This window comes from Polyodon spathula, chromosome 11, assembly GCF_017654505.1.
Source record: "Polyodon spathula isolate WHYD16114869_AA chromosome 11, ASM1765450v1, whole genome shotgun sequence".
Lineage (NCBI taxonomy): Eukaryota > Metazoa > Chordata > Actinopteri > Acipenseriformes > Polyodontidae > Polyodon > Polyodon spathula.
The window spans coordinates 43,760,754-43,779,799 of NC_054544.1; the positions used below are offsets into that span (position 1 = coordinate 43,760,754).

The 19,046-nt window shown below is 40.6% G+C and overlaps 1 protein-coding gene across 4 annotated transcripts in view; it reads left to right on the forward strand.

Annotated features, from left to right (window-relative positions):
- The window catches only part of LOC121323239 (ephrin type-B receptor 1-like), a 275,028-nt gene that overhangs the window by 104,314 nt on the left and 151,668 nt on the right, over positions 1-19,046 (forward strand). For all 4 annotated transcript variants that reach the window (XM_041264173.1, XM_041264174.1, XM_041264175.1 and 1 more), the window contains exon 3: positions 1,279-1,960. In XM_041264173.1, the coding sequence (XP_041120107.1) occupies positions 1,279-1,960 (682 nt within the window). The remainder of the gene's footprint in view (positions 1-1,278; positions 1,961-19,046) is intronic.

Consider the following 19,046-nt stretch of genomic DNA (forward strand, 5'->3'; position numbering starts at 1 on the left):
TTTCTAGGATTGTTATTTGTCAAGCATCCTTGAGAAAGGATGGGAAAAATTTGAACTGTGTTTAAAAAAAAATGAGGACAAAAAATAAAGAATAAAGATAGAATAAAGAACTGTTATGCAAACTATACTAGTGACTGCACAAATTGTAGATGTTTCACAAGACACAGTGTCAAAAGGGATGACTTTGGGCAAATCCCAGCCCAACATCCCTGCAGGAGGTAATTGTTGAGGAGTGATCATGTATCACTCCAGGAGACACACCTTGGAGGCTTAAGTCAGTGTCTGGCTACCTACGGTGGTCCTACTCCCCATTAACACTAGAACCGCCTTGGTTATAATCATACCTAAAACCACCACTGACAGTTACATTTTAAACAACATAAATATTAAAATGAAAGACAAACTATTTTTATTCAAGCACATTATATCAAACATCTGCACATCCGAAATGCCATATTTAAATGAACAATTAAACATAAAAGGGTTTATTTTCTAATTTACCACGTATAAAACACTACTTCAAAAAATTAAAAACTAATAAAAGAAACATTTCAAAAGAAAGTAATGTGTAAACAGGTGTAAACATGTACTTACAAAACTGTAAAAACGAAAGTCGGTTTTAATTTAAAGCGAAAGTAACATATTTATTCTTTTGCTTGTGTGTCACTTGGTGCAGCACAGAATCCAGATTGAGCTGATGCAGCCTGCTGTTTTTCAGTTTTCTGATCGAAATGTTTCTGCCGATGTGCTGTGGCTAACTTCAAAATGAACTCTCTCCTACTGATATTTTCCCCAGTGCATTCCTTGTACAAAACAAAGCAATTGCCAGGTCCAATAGAGATAACAACAAGCTTGTATATGAAAATAAAATAGAATATTGTAGATCATATTCAAAATAAAAATATGTATTGTAAAAGGCAGTCAAGGGGATTATACCTTTTTTATTTTTGCGATCCTACCTTTCAAATGCCATCAGGGTATTAAAGATGTATTTAGAAAAAGTCAAGAACGGACAACCGCATATCTTCACAAATGCAGAGTAATTTACATTTTAAAAGTGAAAACTGTCCAAATGAGTCCTGTGGCAGTTCTAGTGTTAACAGAGTTATGGAACGTCTTTCTGTTTATCCAACCACTGTATATTAATTAAAGAGAAAGCCACATGTTGTCTGTTACAGCAATGAGAGAATCCTCAACTCATTCATTTTATAACCTTGGGCCAGGCACATGCCTTTGAATCCTCCCTAACCATGTTCTCTCTCCTTTTGTTTCCTCAAGTGGGAAGAGGTGAGCGGGTATGACGAAAACCTGAACACCATCCGCACATACCAGGTGTGCAATGTTTTTGAATCCAGCCAGAACAACTGGCTGCTGACCACCTTCATTGACCGGCGGGCAGCCCAGCGCATCTATGTGGAGATGCGTTTCACCGTCCGCGACTGCAGCAGCATCCCCAACGTGCCAGGCTCCTGCAAAGAGACATTCAACCTCTACTACTACGAGACAGACTCAGTCATTGCCACCAAGGGCACGGCCTTCTGGACAGAAGCCCCGTACCAGAAAGTGGACACCATCGCAGCTGATGAGAGCTTCTCGCAGGTGGACTTCGGTGGACGGCTCATGAAAGTCAATACTGAGGTCCGCAGTTTCGGCCCACTCAACAAGAACGGTTTCTACCTGGCTTTCCAGGACTATGGAGCCTGCATGTCTCTGCTCTCCGTTCGTGTCTTCTATAAGAAGTGCCCCAGCATTGTGCAGAACTTCGCCATGTTCCCGGAGACCATGACAGGTGCTGAGAGCACTTCTCTGGTCATTGCTCGTGGAATCTGCATCCCCAACTCCCAGGAAGTGGACGTGCCCATCAAGCTGTACTGTAACGGGGATGGCGAGTGGATGGTACCCATTGGTAGCTGCACTTGCAAGGCCGGCTATGAGCCAGACAACGGGAATGTGTGCAGAGGTAAGGAGGACTGTCTTTGTTTGTCTGTTAAAGTGGTAATAACCCAATTTATTAAAAAAATAAGGTTCTTAGTTACCTTCTTAGTAATCCATAGTGTTGTGAAAAGGTAGATTTAATATGTAATTTTAATATTTAGATGTTTAATTTAGCAATGCATGCACCAAAAAATGCATTTTCTTTTTTCTCATTACAACTACCCTGGAAGTCCCTTATTATTCGTCCATCTTCCATTAGTTTTCCATCCTGTGTTTTCGGTCGAAGGCCATATGCAGCAGGTTCTGTAGTCGGATGCCACCTGACACCATACGGTTGTTTGTTTCCAGTTCTTTTCTGTGTCCCTCAATGTTCGTCAGGTCTGTGTTCATCAAGCTTAATAGAAAAAGCCTTCAGGACTGTAACAGCTGCTTAAAGTAATTACCGGTATGCATGGTGACAGTGTGGCTGGAGCCCGCTTACTACAAAAACATGTAGTTATTGCTAAAAGCATTCTGGTTAAAAGCGTATGGTTTCATTCAGACTGACTAGTGCTAAAAGTGATGTATGGTCGTTGGAATACAAGCACACATGCACACGTGTATATAGACAAATGATTGCTAATATGAGCAAAAACTTTCCGGTGAGTGGAAAAATATAAATACAAAAGGTTTGTGTTTTCTTTGGTCAATCAGGTTTGAAAAGCTTCACCTTCATTTGTATTGAAAACAGAATTCACCAGAGTGCTGTTTTTTTGGTAGAATTGTTTTTTGAGCCGTATGTATTGTTGTATCTTACAAAAAACTCGGCATACATAAATACAAAAAAAAAAAATTATTGAGAAAAATATGTCTCGATGTTAAATACTACAATAAAAAGTACTGTATCTCTTCGGGTCATATTAAAGTTAAAGACAACGATCGGTGGTCCATTCACACTACTATATATATATCTATATATATAATATATAAGCTGATATATGATACAAAATATATATATTATATATATATATGTATACATTTTTAAAACCATAACACACCATAGTACATACAGAATTATATCAGATTAAGTCTTAAACATACAAACTATATTACTAAAGTCATCATATGTGAAGTGCACGTAATATATATAAAATGCATACTGTACAATTACATAGGGTGGCAAATTGGTTTATAGTGCACAGGTGCAGTAGTAATGCGGTGCTCAGGAATGATAGACACAATATATTTAACACTCACAATTCACAAATTGATCACTTTCTTTCTCAGTCCTAGTGGTAACCACTTCAAAATACCTTTCCCAAAATACCCTCAGTCACGCACTGTTTTGGTTGCGCGGCCAATCACGTCTCCGGCTTCTGACTGCCCCTGGAATGAACTGCCAAACCATCCATTATGGGGTGCTTTGCTCCGATTATACAGTGCCCTCACAGATTGGGAGGGAGATTGTTGACGTGGATTCATTCGCTCTCTGTCACATATCCCAGCCGAAGGAACACTCGTCTGAATCTACTTTCCCCATTACACCCCCCTCCTGGGAAAAATAATCCGCATTTTGGTAGTCTTTCCCTGCACAGTGTGTCATGAAATACATGATGGGTTGATACCACCAAGTTATCCGGGCATTTCTATCCTTCATCGTGCTTAACCATCTGAGTGGGGTGTGGTCAGTGATGTGATTGAATGAATCTCCCAATAGGCTGTAGCGTAAGGTTTGAGTGGCGTTCCTTCTTTACGATGGAGAAGTTACGCTCCCGGAGCTTGGAAGGCTCAATCACCCCAAGTTCGAGCATCGTCCGCACCTCTTTGCTAACGTCACTTCGTCAACTTTCCGGGATCCGGTAAGGTCTCTCTCAAACCATGATACTTGGAGGAGTGAAAATAACATGCTCAACAAGATTAGTTCTGCCAGGCACATCAGAAAAAACATTCTTGAACTCATGCAGATCTCTTTTCTGATCTGGAAGTAACTGTTCCCCCATCGGAATTCTCTGAGTGCTAAGGGTCTCTATACAGGATCCAAAATCATCCACAGCGTCGCCTTGGGATATAAATCAGGCCTCCCATTGCCTGCCAGGGCTTCGATAAATTGAAATAGTAAATTTCACTCTCATTATGGTGATCGGGCTGCTGAATTTCATAATTCACTTTCCATATAGCCCGAATCACCTCATATGGCCCCTGCTATTTAGCATACAGCTTGTATTCTGACATGGGAAGAAGCAGCATAACCCTGTCTCCTGGTCGAATGGTCCAGATCCAGGCATTTTGGTTGGAATGCTGCTGTTGCCGATGCTGAGATGTTTTTAGATTGTCCTGGGCCAAACGACCGACCAAATCCAGGCGATCTCTGAGTAGGAGCACATGCTACAATACATTTTTAGACACATCTTTGTGCTCTTCCCACCCATCTCTCAACAGATCGAGGATGCTGCGGGGCTTTCGGTCGTACAATAGCTTGAAGAGGGAGAACCCTGTTGAACTATGTGGAACCTCTCTCACAGCAAAAAAGGAGGTAGGGGAGAAGCATTGCCCAATGTTTCTGCTCTTGGTTCACAAAACATCTCAGCTTCTGCTTTAATGTTTGATTAAAACGTTCCACCAAACCATCCAACAGTGGATGATAAACAGATGTCTGGATGGGACATATTTTTTATATTTTATACACTTGCTGTAACGTTTGAAACAAAAAGTTAGTTCCATGATCAATCAGTATCTCTTAGGGAATCCCTACTTTCGACATAATCTGCACTAATTCCTTGGCTATTGCAGCTGCTCTAGTGGACCTCAGTGGACCTGCTTCTGGGTATTGTGTTGCATAATCTGCCACTCCTAATAGCAAAAGACCCACCATGTTCATTACAATGTGCACAAAGGGAGTGGAAATGATGGGCAGTGGGGAGGACGAGGGAGGATAGCCTGTTTGACCAGGTCGTACAGGCTGGCGTCTTCATTGGCCATGGCCTTGTAGGCTGCTTAAGCTTCCCGATTAAGCAGGAACCCAGCTGGCTAGCCCAGTATTCCTGAGTCATGATGCGACCAGGTATACCTCTGGGTCGACCCCCATTGTCATCTTCTGCGCCCACATTTGGGGGCGCCATCACAGGTCCTTTTGGTAGTAGAGGTACGTTTCTGATACCGATTCTCTTGATCAGTGCCGCATACCACTCCTCTCTCCTGCTTTCTGCCTCCTCTCGTCTCTGGTCCAGTGCATCTAGCAGCACAGATAGTGCTGTGACACCACGTGTGGCAAAGTGGTTTGTAGTGCACAGGTGCGGTGGTGATGCGGTGCTCAGGAATGATAGACACAAGACAGTTCACGTTCAACAAGCAGCTCTTTATTTGCTGGCAAATAATAATACTTGGCTCTACATAATGATACACACAAACACAACATGGTCACAAGTCCACAGTGAGTGCTCTTTGTGAAAGTGGTGATTTACAAGTTTATTCTTGTACAATGGTGAAGTGGAGTCCGGATTTAATTGCTGGCGGTTTAGCTACATCTCACGGAGGTTAGCCTTCTATAATGACAAGCACAGACATTTAGAAACAAACAAAACATTTAACACTGACTATTCACAAATTGATCACTTCCTTTTCAGTCCTAGTGGTAACCACATCAAAAAGAACAGATTGCTGGAGCCACTTCCGCTAAATACCCTCCATCACGCCCTCTTCCGGTGGCGCAGCCAATCACGACTCCTCCAATCCATGACTGACACATCGCCTACCGCATTAAGGCAATGACTTCTGGTATCATGGCCCCGCCCCCTTCCTGGATGGTCAGCTTCTGACTGACCTTGGAATAAACTGCCAAACCATCCATTATGGGGTGCTCTGCTCTGATTATACACTGCCCTCACAGATTGGGAGGGAGATTGTTGACTCGTCACAAGTATATAGAGTGTATACAGTGCAGCACCTTACTATGCAATAATAAGTATACATTTCCTTTTATGTGAATCCTAATGTTAATGTATTCCTAATGATGCTTACTCCTTTGAGGATATGAATAACCCGGTTGAGCCCCCAAATGGGTCGAGTTGGTTGTTTATGGCTCTCATGAGTGAAATAACCACTGTACTCTATGAACATTCATTGAATATTCTGTCTGCATACCAAGTACAGTGTTTGGAAGGAGAGTATGTTTATACCTATATTTAACAACAAATATCAGAGAATCACTTCCCTTAGACCAAGTTCTGCATCTGCTTATCAACCACCTAATTTGGAACAGTGTGATTCATCATTCTGTCGTTGGATTTGAATGAATGCAAGATAGATTCCAAAACGAGATCCAAAAAGAAAGTATTCACTCAGGACCACGAAAATAAAGAAAACCTGATTGGTCAAATTACTTTCAGTGTGATATAATATCCCTAACAGTGATGGGGAAAGCGCAGAAGAAGATTCCCATTTACACACCCAAAACTGAAACAGGGTTATAATTGTGCTTCACAGCTTGCAGTTAACATTGATTTATAAAAGCAGGACAACCACTGGAAATTATACAACTGTTCTTGGGTAATCCGATCTAAATCAGGCCTATCTCTCAAAACTCTGATTGAGGACTAAACGTTCCTCTCCAGGCTACCAGTGAGGAAGATAAGTGTTTTTGGACTTTCCTGGAAATGTTTTTTTTTTTTATCCAGGTTTCATTATGGAAAGCAGAAATTGAGGTTGATGTAAGGGGCAGGGTAATTTCAGAAGCGACTGACGCAGGAGATGGCTATGATGTGAAGGCCCCGGAGTGTGTCTGTAGATAGACAGCAGCGTTTTTTATCCCTATCAATCGTGCAATTAGCCACTGATGCAAAGAGGTCTTTAACTAGATGGGGGTCCCCACGGACAGAGTCGGCTGTGATTGTGCTGCAGAGATTGTCTTGTCAAATTGCAGCCGTTTTAAAACAATGTTCAATGGGAGGGGGATGGGTCGGGGCGTAAATAGTTATTTTTATCATTTATGAAGAGGGGCTTTTCTGAGGCAGCTGGATGGTATGGGGCATTTGAAGCATAATGACTGCTTTAAGAGAGGCTTAAGAGCACTTAGTGAATCGTTTATACATGTCTTTATTATCATCAATGAGAGTGCATAGGGAAGGGAGTGGGAGCAGATGGAGGTAGTAGGGGTTAGGGAGAGACAGGAGGAGGAGAAATGGAAGAGCAAAAGAGAGACGGAGAAGATGAGGAAAGGCATTTGAACGACACTAGAGGGAGAAAGTGTCCAAATGGAGAAAGAAATGCATTTTCCGTGGTGGTGTAAAAATATATATTAATATAGCATGGATTCAAACAGAGAGCAGAGAGGAGAGAGGAGAGATGGAAATTGGCTGGGCACTGCAAGGAAATGTACATTTAATTTGTCAAGGGATGATTTTTGGCTTGCAGTATGTTGATCTGGAGCGGTCTGTTGGTTGAAAAAGTTCCTCCCAAGAACAGGGTTCCAGGCAGCCAGCACTGTGGTTATACTGCAGGCCACAGGAATCAGCCAGGGCTCAGAAAACAGTCATCAATGGTTTATTCCATGCATTCTTGCATCTCTGCTACAGAGAAGCCTTTAACTGCCCTTACTACAGTAAATGGTCTTCAATGGCAATGCAGACAGATAAACAGTAGGTACTGCAATGGTTCTATTTCAAGGGCAGTATGGTTTGTACAATGGTACTACAGTGGTAGCGTTTTCATATTTTGTTGCCATAAAGATCCACTGCCATACATGCACTGAACTGGGTATGGAGTATTTAAATGGTGAACAATGAAGGTACATGTTAAACTTCTGTATCTAAGATTAATTTGACATTTAAAGCAACTATATGATTGTAAATCATGGATTATGTTGCCATTTTCTCTTTTAGGATAGTCTAAATTGTAACAGTATATTACCTAGATATGTAAGATAGTATTTATACTTGTAAGGTTTGTTTTTTAAGATGGACATTTATTAATCAGATATTCTCATTTAAAACTCTTTTAGTGCAAAGGAAGTTGCCAACAAGCAACATTAAGCCATGAGGATTGAATTATACAGTATTGCAAATTTTTTGGATGAAAATAAAATCCCACTGCTGTTAATGTTACAAAACTAGTAACAAGTTACTAAGAATGGTAATTTACTTAAAATTCTGTCAACTATGACTTTTGAACCATATTAAATATATACGCTGTATTTCAATGGCTTACCAATTAGAACATGTGATACATTGTTATCAGGTGCTCAGTACAGTAAATCATTGAAGCTACACCAGTATATTGTATAAAACGGGGCAGCAGTGGGTTTGCCAGTGTTTTTGCACACAGAACACAGTTGGTAAGATTCTGAGAGACCAGACCCAGGGTTTACAATTCCCAGTGAGAAAGTGGCACTTCACCGGCAACAAGGGGCTTTGCCTCATTGTCTCATTGTCTCATTATCTCATTGCCGGTGTGGGAGGGTGTGGGGAGTTCACTAAACACACAGGAGACAGTTGGTTCTTTAAGATACCACATAGGCGCACGAGACGTATTAGTTTCTTTTACTCCATTGGTGTGGCACCAGGAATGCATCTGGGAGGTTTACCAGCAATGCTATTCCTCCCACGGTTGTGGAGACAGTTTCTTTTAGGAAATAATAATCAAAGTCCAAAGGAGAAAATAACATGAGAAAACAAACACTGTAAATAAAACTATAAATACAAGTTCTGCATTATAGAACTTTTAATTGATGTTCTGTTCTACCAGCACTATACTGCAACATAGTTCCCCAAGTATCCCTATGTTACACTAAAAATGTCCCAGGGACCGTCCTCCTTCAGTATGGTTATGTTGAATTTGTAATTACTACAGCTGTATTTCATTGGCGTTCTTCGAGTTACGCCCCCCCCCCCCCCAACAGGAGCATGCATGCGCCCGATAGCCAGCACATATCTCACCTGCTACAGTCAGATAAAATAATGTTTTCTTTCAAGTAAATTAATTGTTTGGATGTACATCTAATGCTGTTTATGTAAATTGCTTTGGCTTTGTCTTTATTTCTACTTGCTTTCTCTTGGTAATCACTGCAGACCACATTTTGCAACCTCCATTTTGTTCACAAAACTAGTAAGGTTAATTTGAGTATATTACTCAAAAGGAGTAGCTGTTATGTTATACCTATATAATGAAATCTTGGATGCCTTTTTGCATGTACAACATTTATCTTTAGTTTACCCTTCTGTGCAATCTGTTGCACACAAGTGTCATTGAAGCCTTTGTACCACTCTGACACCAGCTTTCAAAAATCTACAGTGATGGTACCGGTCTGTCACACAACCTTAAACTTGATTCACACGCGGGAGCTAGGGCTATGTGAAGAATATGGGTTGGTATTTAGATTCTTAGCCTTGAGGGAGTGATGATGGCCTGTGGGTCAGGAGTGCTTGTTTTGAACTGTTAGTGGCCTGCGGGCCAGGACAAAGGACGGGTCCAGACTTTATACCGCAAAAACCTTGTAATGCGGAGGTCGGCCCCATAAGCCCCCGGAACACCCTGATAAAACAGAGAAATCCTCTGTCTCTGCGGAGAATCCTTGGAGGCGCTACCTCATGGACTGGGCCATGCCCTCAGAGGACGGAAAGGTTATTAACCTGGAAAGAAGGGAGGAACGAGAATCCCTTTCACCAGGAGCCGCCCTCAAAGAGATGATGCAGGTCCTCCAAGGCCAGACACTGGACTGTGCCTGCAGAGGTATCTGAAAGATAGAGTTTGTTAGTATTTGTTTTTTTTACTATTTAAGGATTGTAGATGACTACAGCGCTTACTGGTACAGTGAGAGAGAAACAATACAGTCTCTGGGTGAGACAAGAAAGAGCACATGAGCTGTAAAAGAATAGTGTGGCCGGCGGTCCCCTCTGACTTGTTGCGGCAAGGACCCCCTTTTAACGAAGGCATGAGCAGCTGAGGGTGACTCGAGGCCGGAGAAGTGAGACTCACTATCGCCCCAAAAGGAAGGACCACCAGCTCCCCGCAAAGCACAACCAAAAAAAAAAAAAAAACAGGGAAGAAGCACAAACAAGGACAAAGAGAGATGGTTAGTAAGACAGGCTATGTGCAGCCCTCCTCACTTAGTGGAGAGGAAAATCCCTGTCTATTAGGAGGAAACTTCTGGAGGAAAGGTTGCCCTCACTCTAGGCATACTAGTAATTGATAGATGAGCTCCTGAGATGTCTGTAGGGAGAGAACAAATGTAGGAGTGGACTACTGCTGATGACCAGCGACCCATAGTTTTTATAAGGTGATGACTAACATTGGCTTTTGCTGCTGACGAGGCTGTGCCGATCCTGAATTCTGCACTTCTTAAAAATCCGAAGAAAGCTGATGCTGAAGCATGTAGCTTCCATCACCAGGTCGTCAAATGGGTTGAAACATCCTGAACACAAAATTGAAATTAATTGGGAAAGGACTTCTCTAGATATGGGTAGTCTGGATGGAGATGACGGGGGAAGGCTCTTGGAAATTCCTCTAAGTGTGAGTGTGTAAGTGCACTGTAGCGTAGGAGGACCTGGTAGATGGAGAGAGGGCTGATGACATGTATTCTCTTGCAGATGAGAGTAGATTGGAGAGTGATGGGTTTAGCTGAATATGAGATGGTGGAACTGGGGAACCTTCTGATGGCTAGGTGAGATGCCCACCATCTTATGTGTAAGTTAATACAGGATCAATTAACAGTTTGCTACTATCATGTCTGCTTAAAATGGAAAATGTGAACTCACATTCAGAGACTCCAGTCATTCTCCTAATAGTGGAAATCATTACACTCAAAATCAATACAGATTTACAGTCTCTTACCATGTATTAATGCTTGTAGTATTTGAGAGGATGAGCAGATATTAAATAAGGATTATCGTTAGACTTGACTGCGGAATTGGCTGCCATCATTAAGTATTGGAGGAAAGCTGGAGCTTTAGAAGCCCTGGACGAGGGTTTGTTATGAAAGATATTTTTACATGAGAATCCAGGCTTTTTGCAGTTGAGACGTGAGCGAGAAGGTGCAACGTGAAAGTTCTGCCTTGGGAATAATGCAAATTGTGAAATTGAATTGGCCGAAGGGAGATAACAGGTTGCTTTTAGAGTTTGAGTTTCATACTTCTAAGTTGTTAATGAACTGAGGAATGTGTTCCATGATTGTCGAGTGGTAGGCTGGCTTTGGATTTGACTGTCCTGGGTGATTCCAAGGAATTATAGTTGGGTGATGGTTTATCTTGAGGGTAGTATGCCTACTGAAGAAAACAGGGTTTGCAGATTGAAGATTGCTTGAGCAAGGGTTCTGAAGGTGAGGCTATAAGGAGAAAGTTTTCTTCCCCACAGATCCCGAACAGGTGGCAGAGGGAGGGATGAATGGGCGTGATTTAAAATATCTGCTTTTGCAAGCCAAGCGGAGGCCTGCTGCTTTGATGAATTTAATAGCGTTGGAAGCTGTAAAGTAACGAAGGGAGAATTGATCGTGGGGAATTAGGGCGTTGAGACTAGAGTGGAACTGATTGGCGCTCTCCCCGATATTTTGTGGATCACTCTTCCGATGGGGCTAGTTCTGAAGACGAGGAACTGAGCTGGGTAGCAGCTGGCAATGAATTCTTTGTCCATCTCGACCTGGATTAGATACTCAATGATTCTGGGTCCGGAGGAACCAGAGCGAAGATTTTTGCATATAGAGATTACGAAGGGGTCCAACCAAGGCATTAAAAGTAGGGCGAGTCTGTGACTGCGGGCGGTGCAGAGCGTATGTGTTTCTGTGACTTCGGGGCAGTGCAGAGCTTGTGTGGGTCTATGACCACGGGGAGGTGCAGATTGTATGTGTGTATTTGTGACTGCGGGCGGTGCAGAGCGTATGTGTGTCTGTGACCATAGGGCAGTGCTGAGCGTATGTGTGTCTCGTGTGTGGAACTTTGCTTTCTTCTATTACTTGCCTTTGAATCAATGGGAGGAGGGCATGAAGTCAGATGGAGGCTGCTGGTTGGGAGCCTGAAGCAGATGCTGTAACTAGGTTGTACTCTGGAATGCTGATGGGGGTGGGGCCCAAGCTGCATGGGCTGGGGTGAGCAATGGAGCTGCTGAAACAGAAGATGTAATGAAAGAGGGGGTGGAGATTGGCGAGAGGCTGAAGGAGGAACTGCAGTGGTGCTGCAGCAATTGTATATGCCATCTAAATGAGTGTTTATTGCTGACAAGGCGTTGCTGGTACTGCTGAGCAAGCAGGGGCATGGCGCGAGTGAAAAGTTCAGCTTTGCCGATGGGTAAAATCAAAATCATGAAAATATCTTTAGTTCAGTAGGAGTGAAAACTGGAAGTGTACAGGATGGGAAAATCCAGTAAAATAGCAGTGTGAAGCATGTTTCCAAAAATTAAACTTGACAGAAACATCAATTTAGCCATTTCTTAGTATATGCAAGCAGTCTAAATTAGAATTGTACTTAAAAATGTTCCCTTTCAGAAAATAAAATGAAATGAGCTTGGAAAATAGCTTTGAGAATCTAGCCCTCAATGTTGCACAAATATCAAAAGTAGAAACCATATGTGGTGGTTGGACTTGATTTCTGACTACAGGTACTTGCTGTGGACCATCGAGGGCAGCTGACACCCTGTTGGAATGTCAGCTGTGGGGACCGGAAGTGCTGAATCGAAGGGACGGCGATCATGACTGAAGTGGCGAATACTGGCTTGAAGTAATGGGGGAACAACCCATTTGTCCATATCGTTGAGCCATGTATTGAGGCAATTGAGATGGCGATGGGGTGAATGACGGACTTCATGTCCTCGAAAATGTTGTTAGGAAGCTGTAGGATGAGTTTGGGTGTGTCACCTGGTTGCTGCGCTGCTGAGAGGAGGGGCTGCTGCAGCCTGTCTGGATCTCTGCGTTTGCGGAAGCACACTTATGAGAAGGAGGTAATGCAGATGTAGCAGATATAACGATACAATTTGTTATTGAGCAATGCCATGCGCTCGCTTCCAGCTGGGATGTTGATATTGTTGTCGTGCAGGGTTTTTAAGAGTTTGGCAAGTGGCAACGTATGCAAAAAAGCAAACACGAGAGAATGAACATAGATTGTGATGTGGCTTAAATAGGTACAGTAGCTTTGATAGGCAGGAGAAAAATAGGAGGAGAGCATCTCCATCTCCCGCCCCTGAACCCCACTTTAAAGTTAACGTATGTTTATCAGGGGTTTCACTAAAATGTGCACGTGTACCTCGTATACAGGTTAAGTTAAAATACAAGAAGCTAAGAAAATAATTCCACTAAGTACTGCCTACTATGCATTACAATCAATCATACTTTCTCATGTATTCCAATATAAAAGAAACACACATTTTTACAGCTATTTCAGTTTTGCACTTCTGCAGTTTATCTCTCTTCTAGAAATGCAGGATCGTAGAGACATTGAAAACACATTTGTAAAGGAACAATTGGTTACTGAGATGGATTGCCAAAGAACGAAACTTCTGGGAGTTTGAGTTCTTGTAAAACTCCAAGTCGCTCCTCAGTAACCAATCACTGCTTTTCCTATGACTCATGATTTCAGTGTCTCTGTGTTCCTTCATGTGACTTCTTAAAGTAAAATGTCAAAATTTCAACTGGTATTCATAAAACTACTTAAACACCTTTCTAGCTAGATGTGGCCACCTTTGAAAGCCGGTCACTGTTTAGTTATTTTAATGCAAAACCACATCTGTACGTGACTGATAGAGCTGAAGACCAAGACTTAAACACGCATTACCCTTGTTTAAAAAACTCTGTTTTAAAATACTCATTTTAAAATAGGCTCAGATTCATTTAAGATAATCTTGCTTACAAATAAAGCCAGTAATACGAACATTGCAGTTTGGGTTGAGCTCAGAAGGTGACAGTTCTGAAATTGGTATACCACGTGTTTGAGTCCCACCAAATCTACTGCAACAAAACAAAGCTCACTTAATTTAATCCAACATCTAATTAAAGGCACCCTGGGGTACATCACAGAGGGCAACAACACCACACATTGTGTCACATTATGCAAGTATACAATTACAGTAAAACACATACAGTACAGTAATCAAATTAAAACTGGAAAATACATTTAAACAGCAATTAATACAGCAAAATGTCTATGTTTCGAATAACACATTGTAATGTCAAACAGTAATTGTAAGATTTCTGGAATTGATGTTCAATTTAGGCACAGTTGGAATATCATCCCAGATGGAGAAGACTGAAAAAGCAATCTAAGCTTTATTCAATATACAGGCCTACAGATGTCGAGTAGCAGTGTTGGAGAGAGGGTTTTGTGTGAGAGCCCAAGTAGAGTTGGGATCCAAAGTATCTCCTTTTTATATGTGCTTACTGGTCACTTTTGCTGCTGTGGCGACTTGGAGTTGCTGTGGCATTAACTCTGCAAGGTTCCTAAATGTTCCCTGCAGGATTGTGGCTCATTCCTCTATGAATTGTGGCCACAAATAAAATGTTTCCCACAGATGCCCAATTGGATTGTGACCTGTCTCAGGCAATACCAATATAGTAGAAGAAGAATATAGTGCATTATTATCTTAAATTGTTACAAAAAACCCATCAATGTTTAAAAGAAACATATGATGTTACCTGTTCTGCATCCCTCATTGTCTGTATTGCAGTATTATATTTTTAAACACATATAATTTATCAAAAAAACATATCTGAAAAGACTGTATTGGTTTTGTTTGTACAGCACTATATTTTCAACAGAAGTAGTATTTTAATTCAGAACGATATGATTCTGAAAATATCACTTGCCAAAATTTAAGAGCTAACACGTTAACTGTAATACAGCGCACACTTTTAAATCCATAACTATTGTAGCAGTGTGTACAATTTCCCATTAACAACCTAACAGCAAAATTGCGTAAAATGTAGATTAAAAGGTTAAAAAAAACAACAGCAACACAGTTTCCAGAATTAAAGCAGTATCCCAAGTCAGTATTCAAATTGCAGAATATAGCGCTCGATAAGGCCCTAATGTCACAAATGAAGATTCACAAAAGCAACAAAAGATCACAGATAAAAAAAAAATATATATATATATCACAGTATCTAAAACTGTTTAATTATTAACTGTTACATTACCGTAGCTTGTCTTGTTTGTTTTGTTTGGCTGCATTTTCGTCAGGTGAAACTGGAGGAAGTGATTGTGTACCTGCACAATGTAAGACAGACTGATTTGGCATTAGAGAGAAAGCCCATCTCTTCTATTTTACAATTTATCTGAATATCTGTCACAGGCTGTGTTTTTTTCCCTCTCACATGCCAAATCAGTCTGTTTTTACTGTGCAGTTACACGGCGCTTCCTCCAGTTTTCACCTGATGAAAATGCAGCCAAAACAAAGGGAATGACACAAGCTACAGTAATTTAATATATATATATATATATATATATATATAGTGCTTAATGCATCATGCAAATAGCGTTTGGTGCCTAAACACCAGTCAGTGTAATAAAATGGTTAAATAATACTTTAGTGTGAGGTTCGCCTACAAGACTGTGTTTGTTGTATCTTAATATAAAATAAACATGATTATGCTATGTTTGTATTTTTAGCAGGATTAGCAACAAAAAGTCTGTCTCTGTGAGTGTACGTGCTTTTTTTTTTTAATCACACGATATCGCAATATGGAAATTATATCAAAATGATAATGGGGCCCATCAGTAATTTGAAACAGTTTAGAAACAATATCTGAAGTGATGACAGGATAGGAAGGATATTGAAAAAGCTTAAGAGTGAGTTGTAAATAACTTTAAATTTAAACCTAGCCAGTAAACAGCATTGGCATGATCAATGATAATCAATAAAGTCTGAAGTAGGCTTGTTAGAATCTGCCTGATCTTGACATCGTGTCCTAGCACTAAGATTCAGCCTGTGGGGCCTCCCGTTGATGCCTTCATAATGTCAGGCAGCTACACAGGCAGCCATGCCACAGAAGGGCCCCTCAGACAGCAAGCCTTTTATTTTGGAAGTTCTTTTATTAAAGAAAAATAACAGTAATAAAAGAAGCTTTCTCAGTTGTTTTTTGGGGGTGAAAAAAGCAAACGAACAACAAAATAACAAAAAACAAAAGCAAATCCACCCAATGCTGGTTCTTTAAGATGGAGGATAAATGCATTCTTTTGTGAGTGGAAAGCAGACTTACTGTTAGCATGTTTGAATATTCAAGTAGGGTCTTTTCAAGCAGGTTTTGTTCACAGGCTGCCGCTGCATGTGGTCCTTGGTCGAGGGAATTTCAGAGAGCTGGAGGCTGCCACCCTACCAGCTGTTTGATCCAAGAATGGTCTTTTCTTGTCTTTTTAAGAGTTAGCATTCATCATTTGTTTCATTGTCAATGTAGGATGTTTTAAAGTGAAACTCCCTTATTCAGCACTCCTCCCAGCAGAATATTTTTCTTAAGCATGTATTTCATAAATGATCTGTTGCCTTTTATGTAATTTGCAATGTTACTTCAGACATTTCCTTATTGACCAAACCCCTTCCCTGATTGGTTATAACAGAGACTGTTTTATTGATTTAAAGAGCACTAGCCTTTTTGACTTGCCTTTTTTATATATAAGACATCATCTAGTAGGTCAGAAATCCACCACAGTATTTGTCAACAGTAATACAGACTTGCTTGCCAAAATGGTAAATTAATAGCAGCCCTTAAAGTTATGTAAGGATTCCAAACAAGATCACAAGTAAATTGACCGGTTCTTTGTGGTGAAGTTCTGATGTGTTGAATCATCTTGGGAACTGCTCACCTTAAAATACACAGATGGGAATCACGACGTGAACTGTAGCTCTGTTATAATAAACTTTTAGTCTCTGATGTTCTTTAGGATAAAAAGAGGTTTCATTTCTTAGGTTTCATGGGTGTTTTTATCAGTGTTTATCTTAAAATCCTAGATTCTTTATATAAGCAACACTATTCAAATCCCCCCATTATCTCCATCCCCTTTTCTCACAACCTTGCACAGTGTCCCTTGATCTGCATGGAGGGCGGCCTGTCACCCTCAGTGCCTGCCAGCAACCCCACTCTCTTCAGTTTTGTGTTTTGCCAACAATGACCGCGAAGGCAAATTGAAGAAGTCTGGCCCATCTGCTAGGCCATTCAGAGAGACACTTTGTGTTCCCTCACCTTCTCACCAGCCTTCTTTCCCTATTAGTCTCATCATACATAAAAGCTCTGAAGGCCAATTAGAAGATAGGGCTGAAAAGGATGAGGCAGCGAAGGGGGGGGGGGTATCGGCAATGCAGATTCTATTCAGTCGTTCTTCAACAGAAAAAAAAAGACAGGAATGTATCAAAGTAACACGACGTTCTGTGATGGAAAGAGGCTTTTGGCTTTTTAAGCAGCGAATGTGGGAGGGAAACATAGAAGGTTGCACATTTTCTGTGTAAAGGCCACTGTTACGTCAGAAGAGAATTAAGGCTGCATTCTCTGTGTGCCCACTGCAACCCTGAATGATGCACACAGAGGCATTTCTCATTTCATTGTCTTCCACGTCACTCCTGCTTTTTATTACTGTCAATAATGAGGATTCCGAGGAAAAGGTGCATGCTTTTAATTGGATTTAAAGGAGACATGAATAACACTTGCTCCTCTCATGAAAAGTACAGACTGCTCTTACAGTCTGGAAGGCAGTGTGTGGGTATGTTCTACTGTTTTCCAACAGGAATTAAGACACAAAGCATTATTATTATTATTATTATTATTATTATTAATAATAATAATAATAATAATAATAATAATAATAATAATAATAATTCTACTATTAAAAGTGTAATGAGTAGCTTCAAATAACATTACATTTATTTATTTTTTTGTTTGTTTGTTTTTTTATCGTCCGTTAAGATGCTTTAATTATATGTTCAGGACAGAAAAAAGAACAGGATTCTTGATCCAATTGGTAGATCACAAGACGGCACTGGCTCTTACTTTACTTTGGCAGATCTAGTCTACATTATACAAATCACTTGAGTAATTGCAAAAAATAGATTTATTCTGTAAAGGTCCCTTCACAGTGGTTAAAAAAAAAAGAAATACATTAAAAAAGATGTCCAGTTATTGAAATCTAGATCATGCACTTTCATTTGGGTTACGCATGGTAGAAAATGACATTTACACAACTGAAAGTTTAGAGGCATAACTCATTTCTGCAGAAGAATTCTATTTATTTTTTTACTTATTTATTTCCTCCATCCTAAAATATTGTAGCAGTTAAATGGGAATGCAGCACTAGGCTCCCTGACTGAGAGAGATTTGAGATGATCAGTGGCATTATGCATAAATAACGTGGTGATGATGAATGGGCACTTAGCCACACAGAACCACACTCAATCAATGGCCCGTGAATCTTCCCACCACGCAAGACCCGTTGAATGTTAAATAAAGTTATTTGAATATTTATAATATTAATGCCAATGTGTCAAAAGCTTGGCGGAGCTGAACACACTGAAAATATCATCTTATATCCCTGATCTGCATAATGAAATAAACAGTGCAGGGAAATGGATGATTTGAGAAGGCAGAGGAGAGAAGATTGGACTGGAAAGCCTGTCTTCATGCAGCAGGATTGTTGAGTCAGGCTTACAAGGAAATGGAAATTTGGTTGACATTTCTAGTTATGTGTTCAATATCCAGTTATGTGCACTCGCTTGAAGCACACATATTTTATAGGCATTTTATTGTATGGGTGTACGGTTCTGTTACGTGACTTGCTGCATTGATTTAACTTAGTATACTCCTTAGCAATGGTGGGGGGAAACATGCTATATTGTGTTTGAAAGTAACATATCTGGAAGCCTGTTAAACATAACAAATGTTCTTTTTTACACCAAAATGAATGGCACACCAAGACAGACTTGGGGTTTCACATAGCAAAGTTGTGCCAAACTCAGTCTCCCAGTCTACCGGAACCAGGTTTCAAGCCACTGTTCCTGAAAAATATAGAAAGTGTACTGTTATTTTTTTAATTATCTGTTTATTTTCAAAATATAAATCACAAAAAGAAGACTGTAATGATGTGCGACTATTGAACATAAAGAAGAACTATGCCATATGTTCTATGCAGGGGTCATGACATCTAAATGCAGGATAAGCTGTATTTTTACAAATCCCTAAC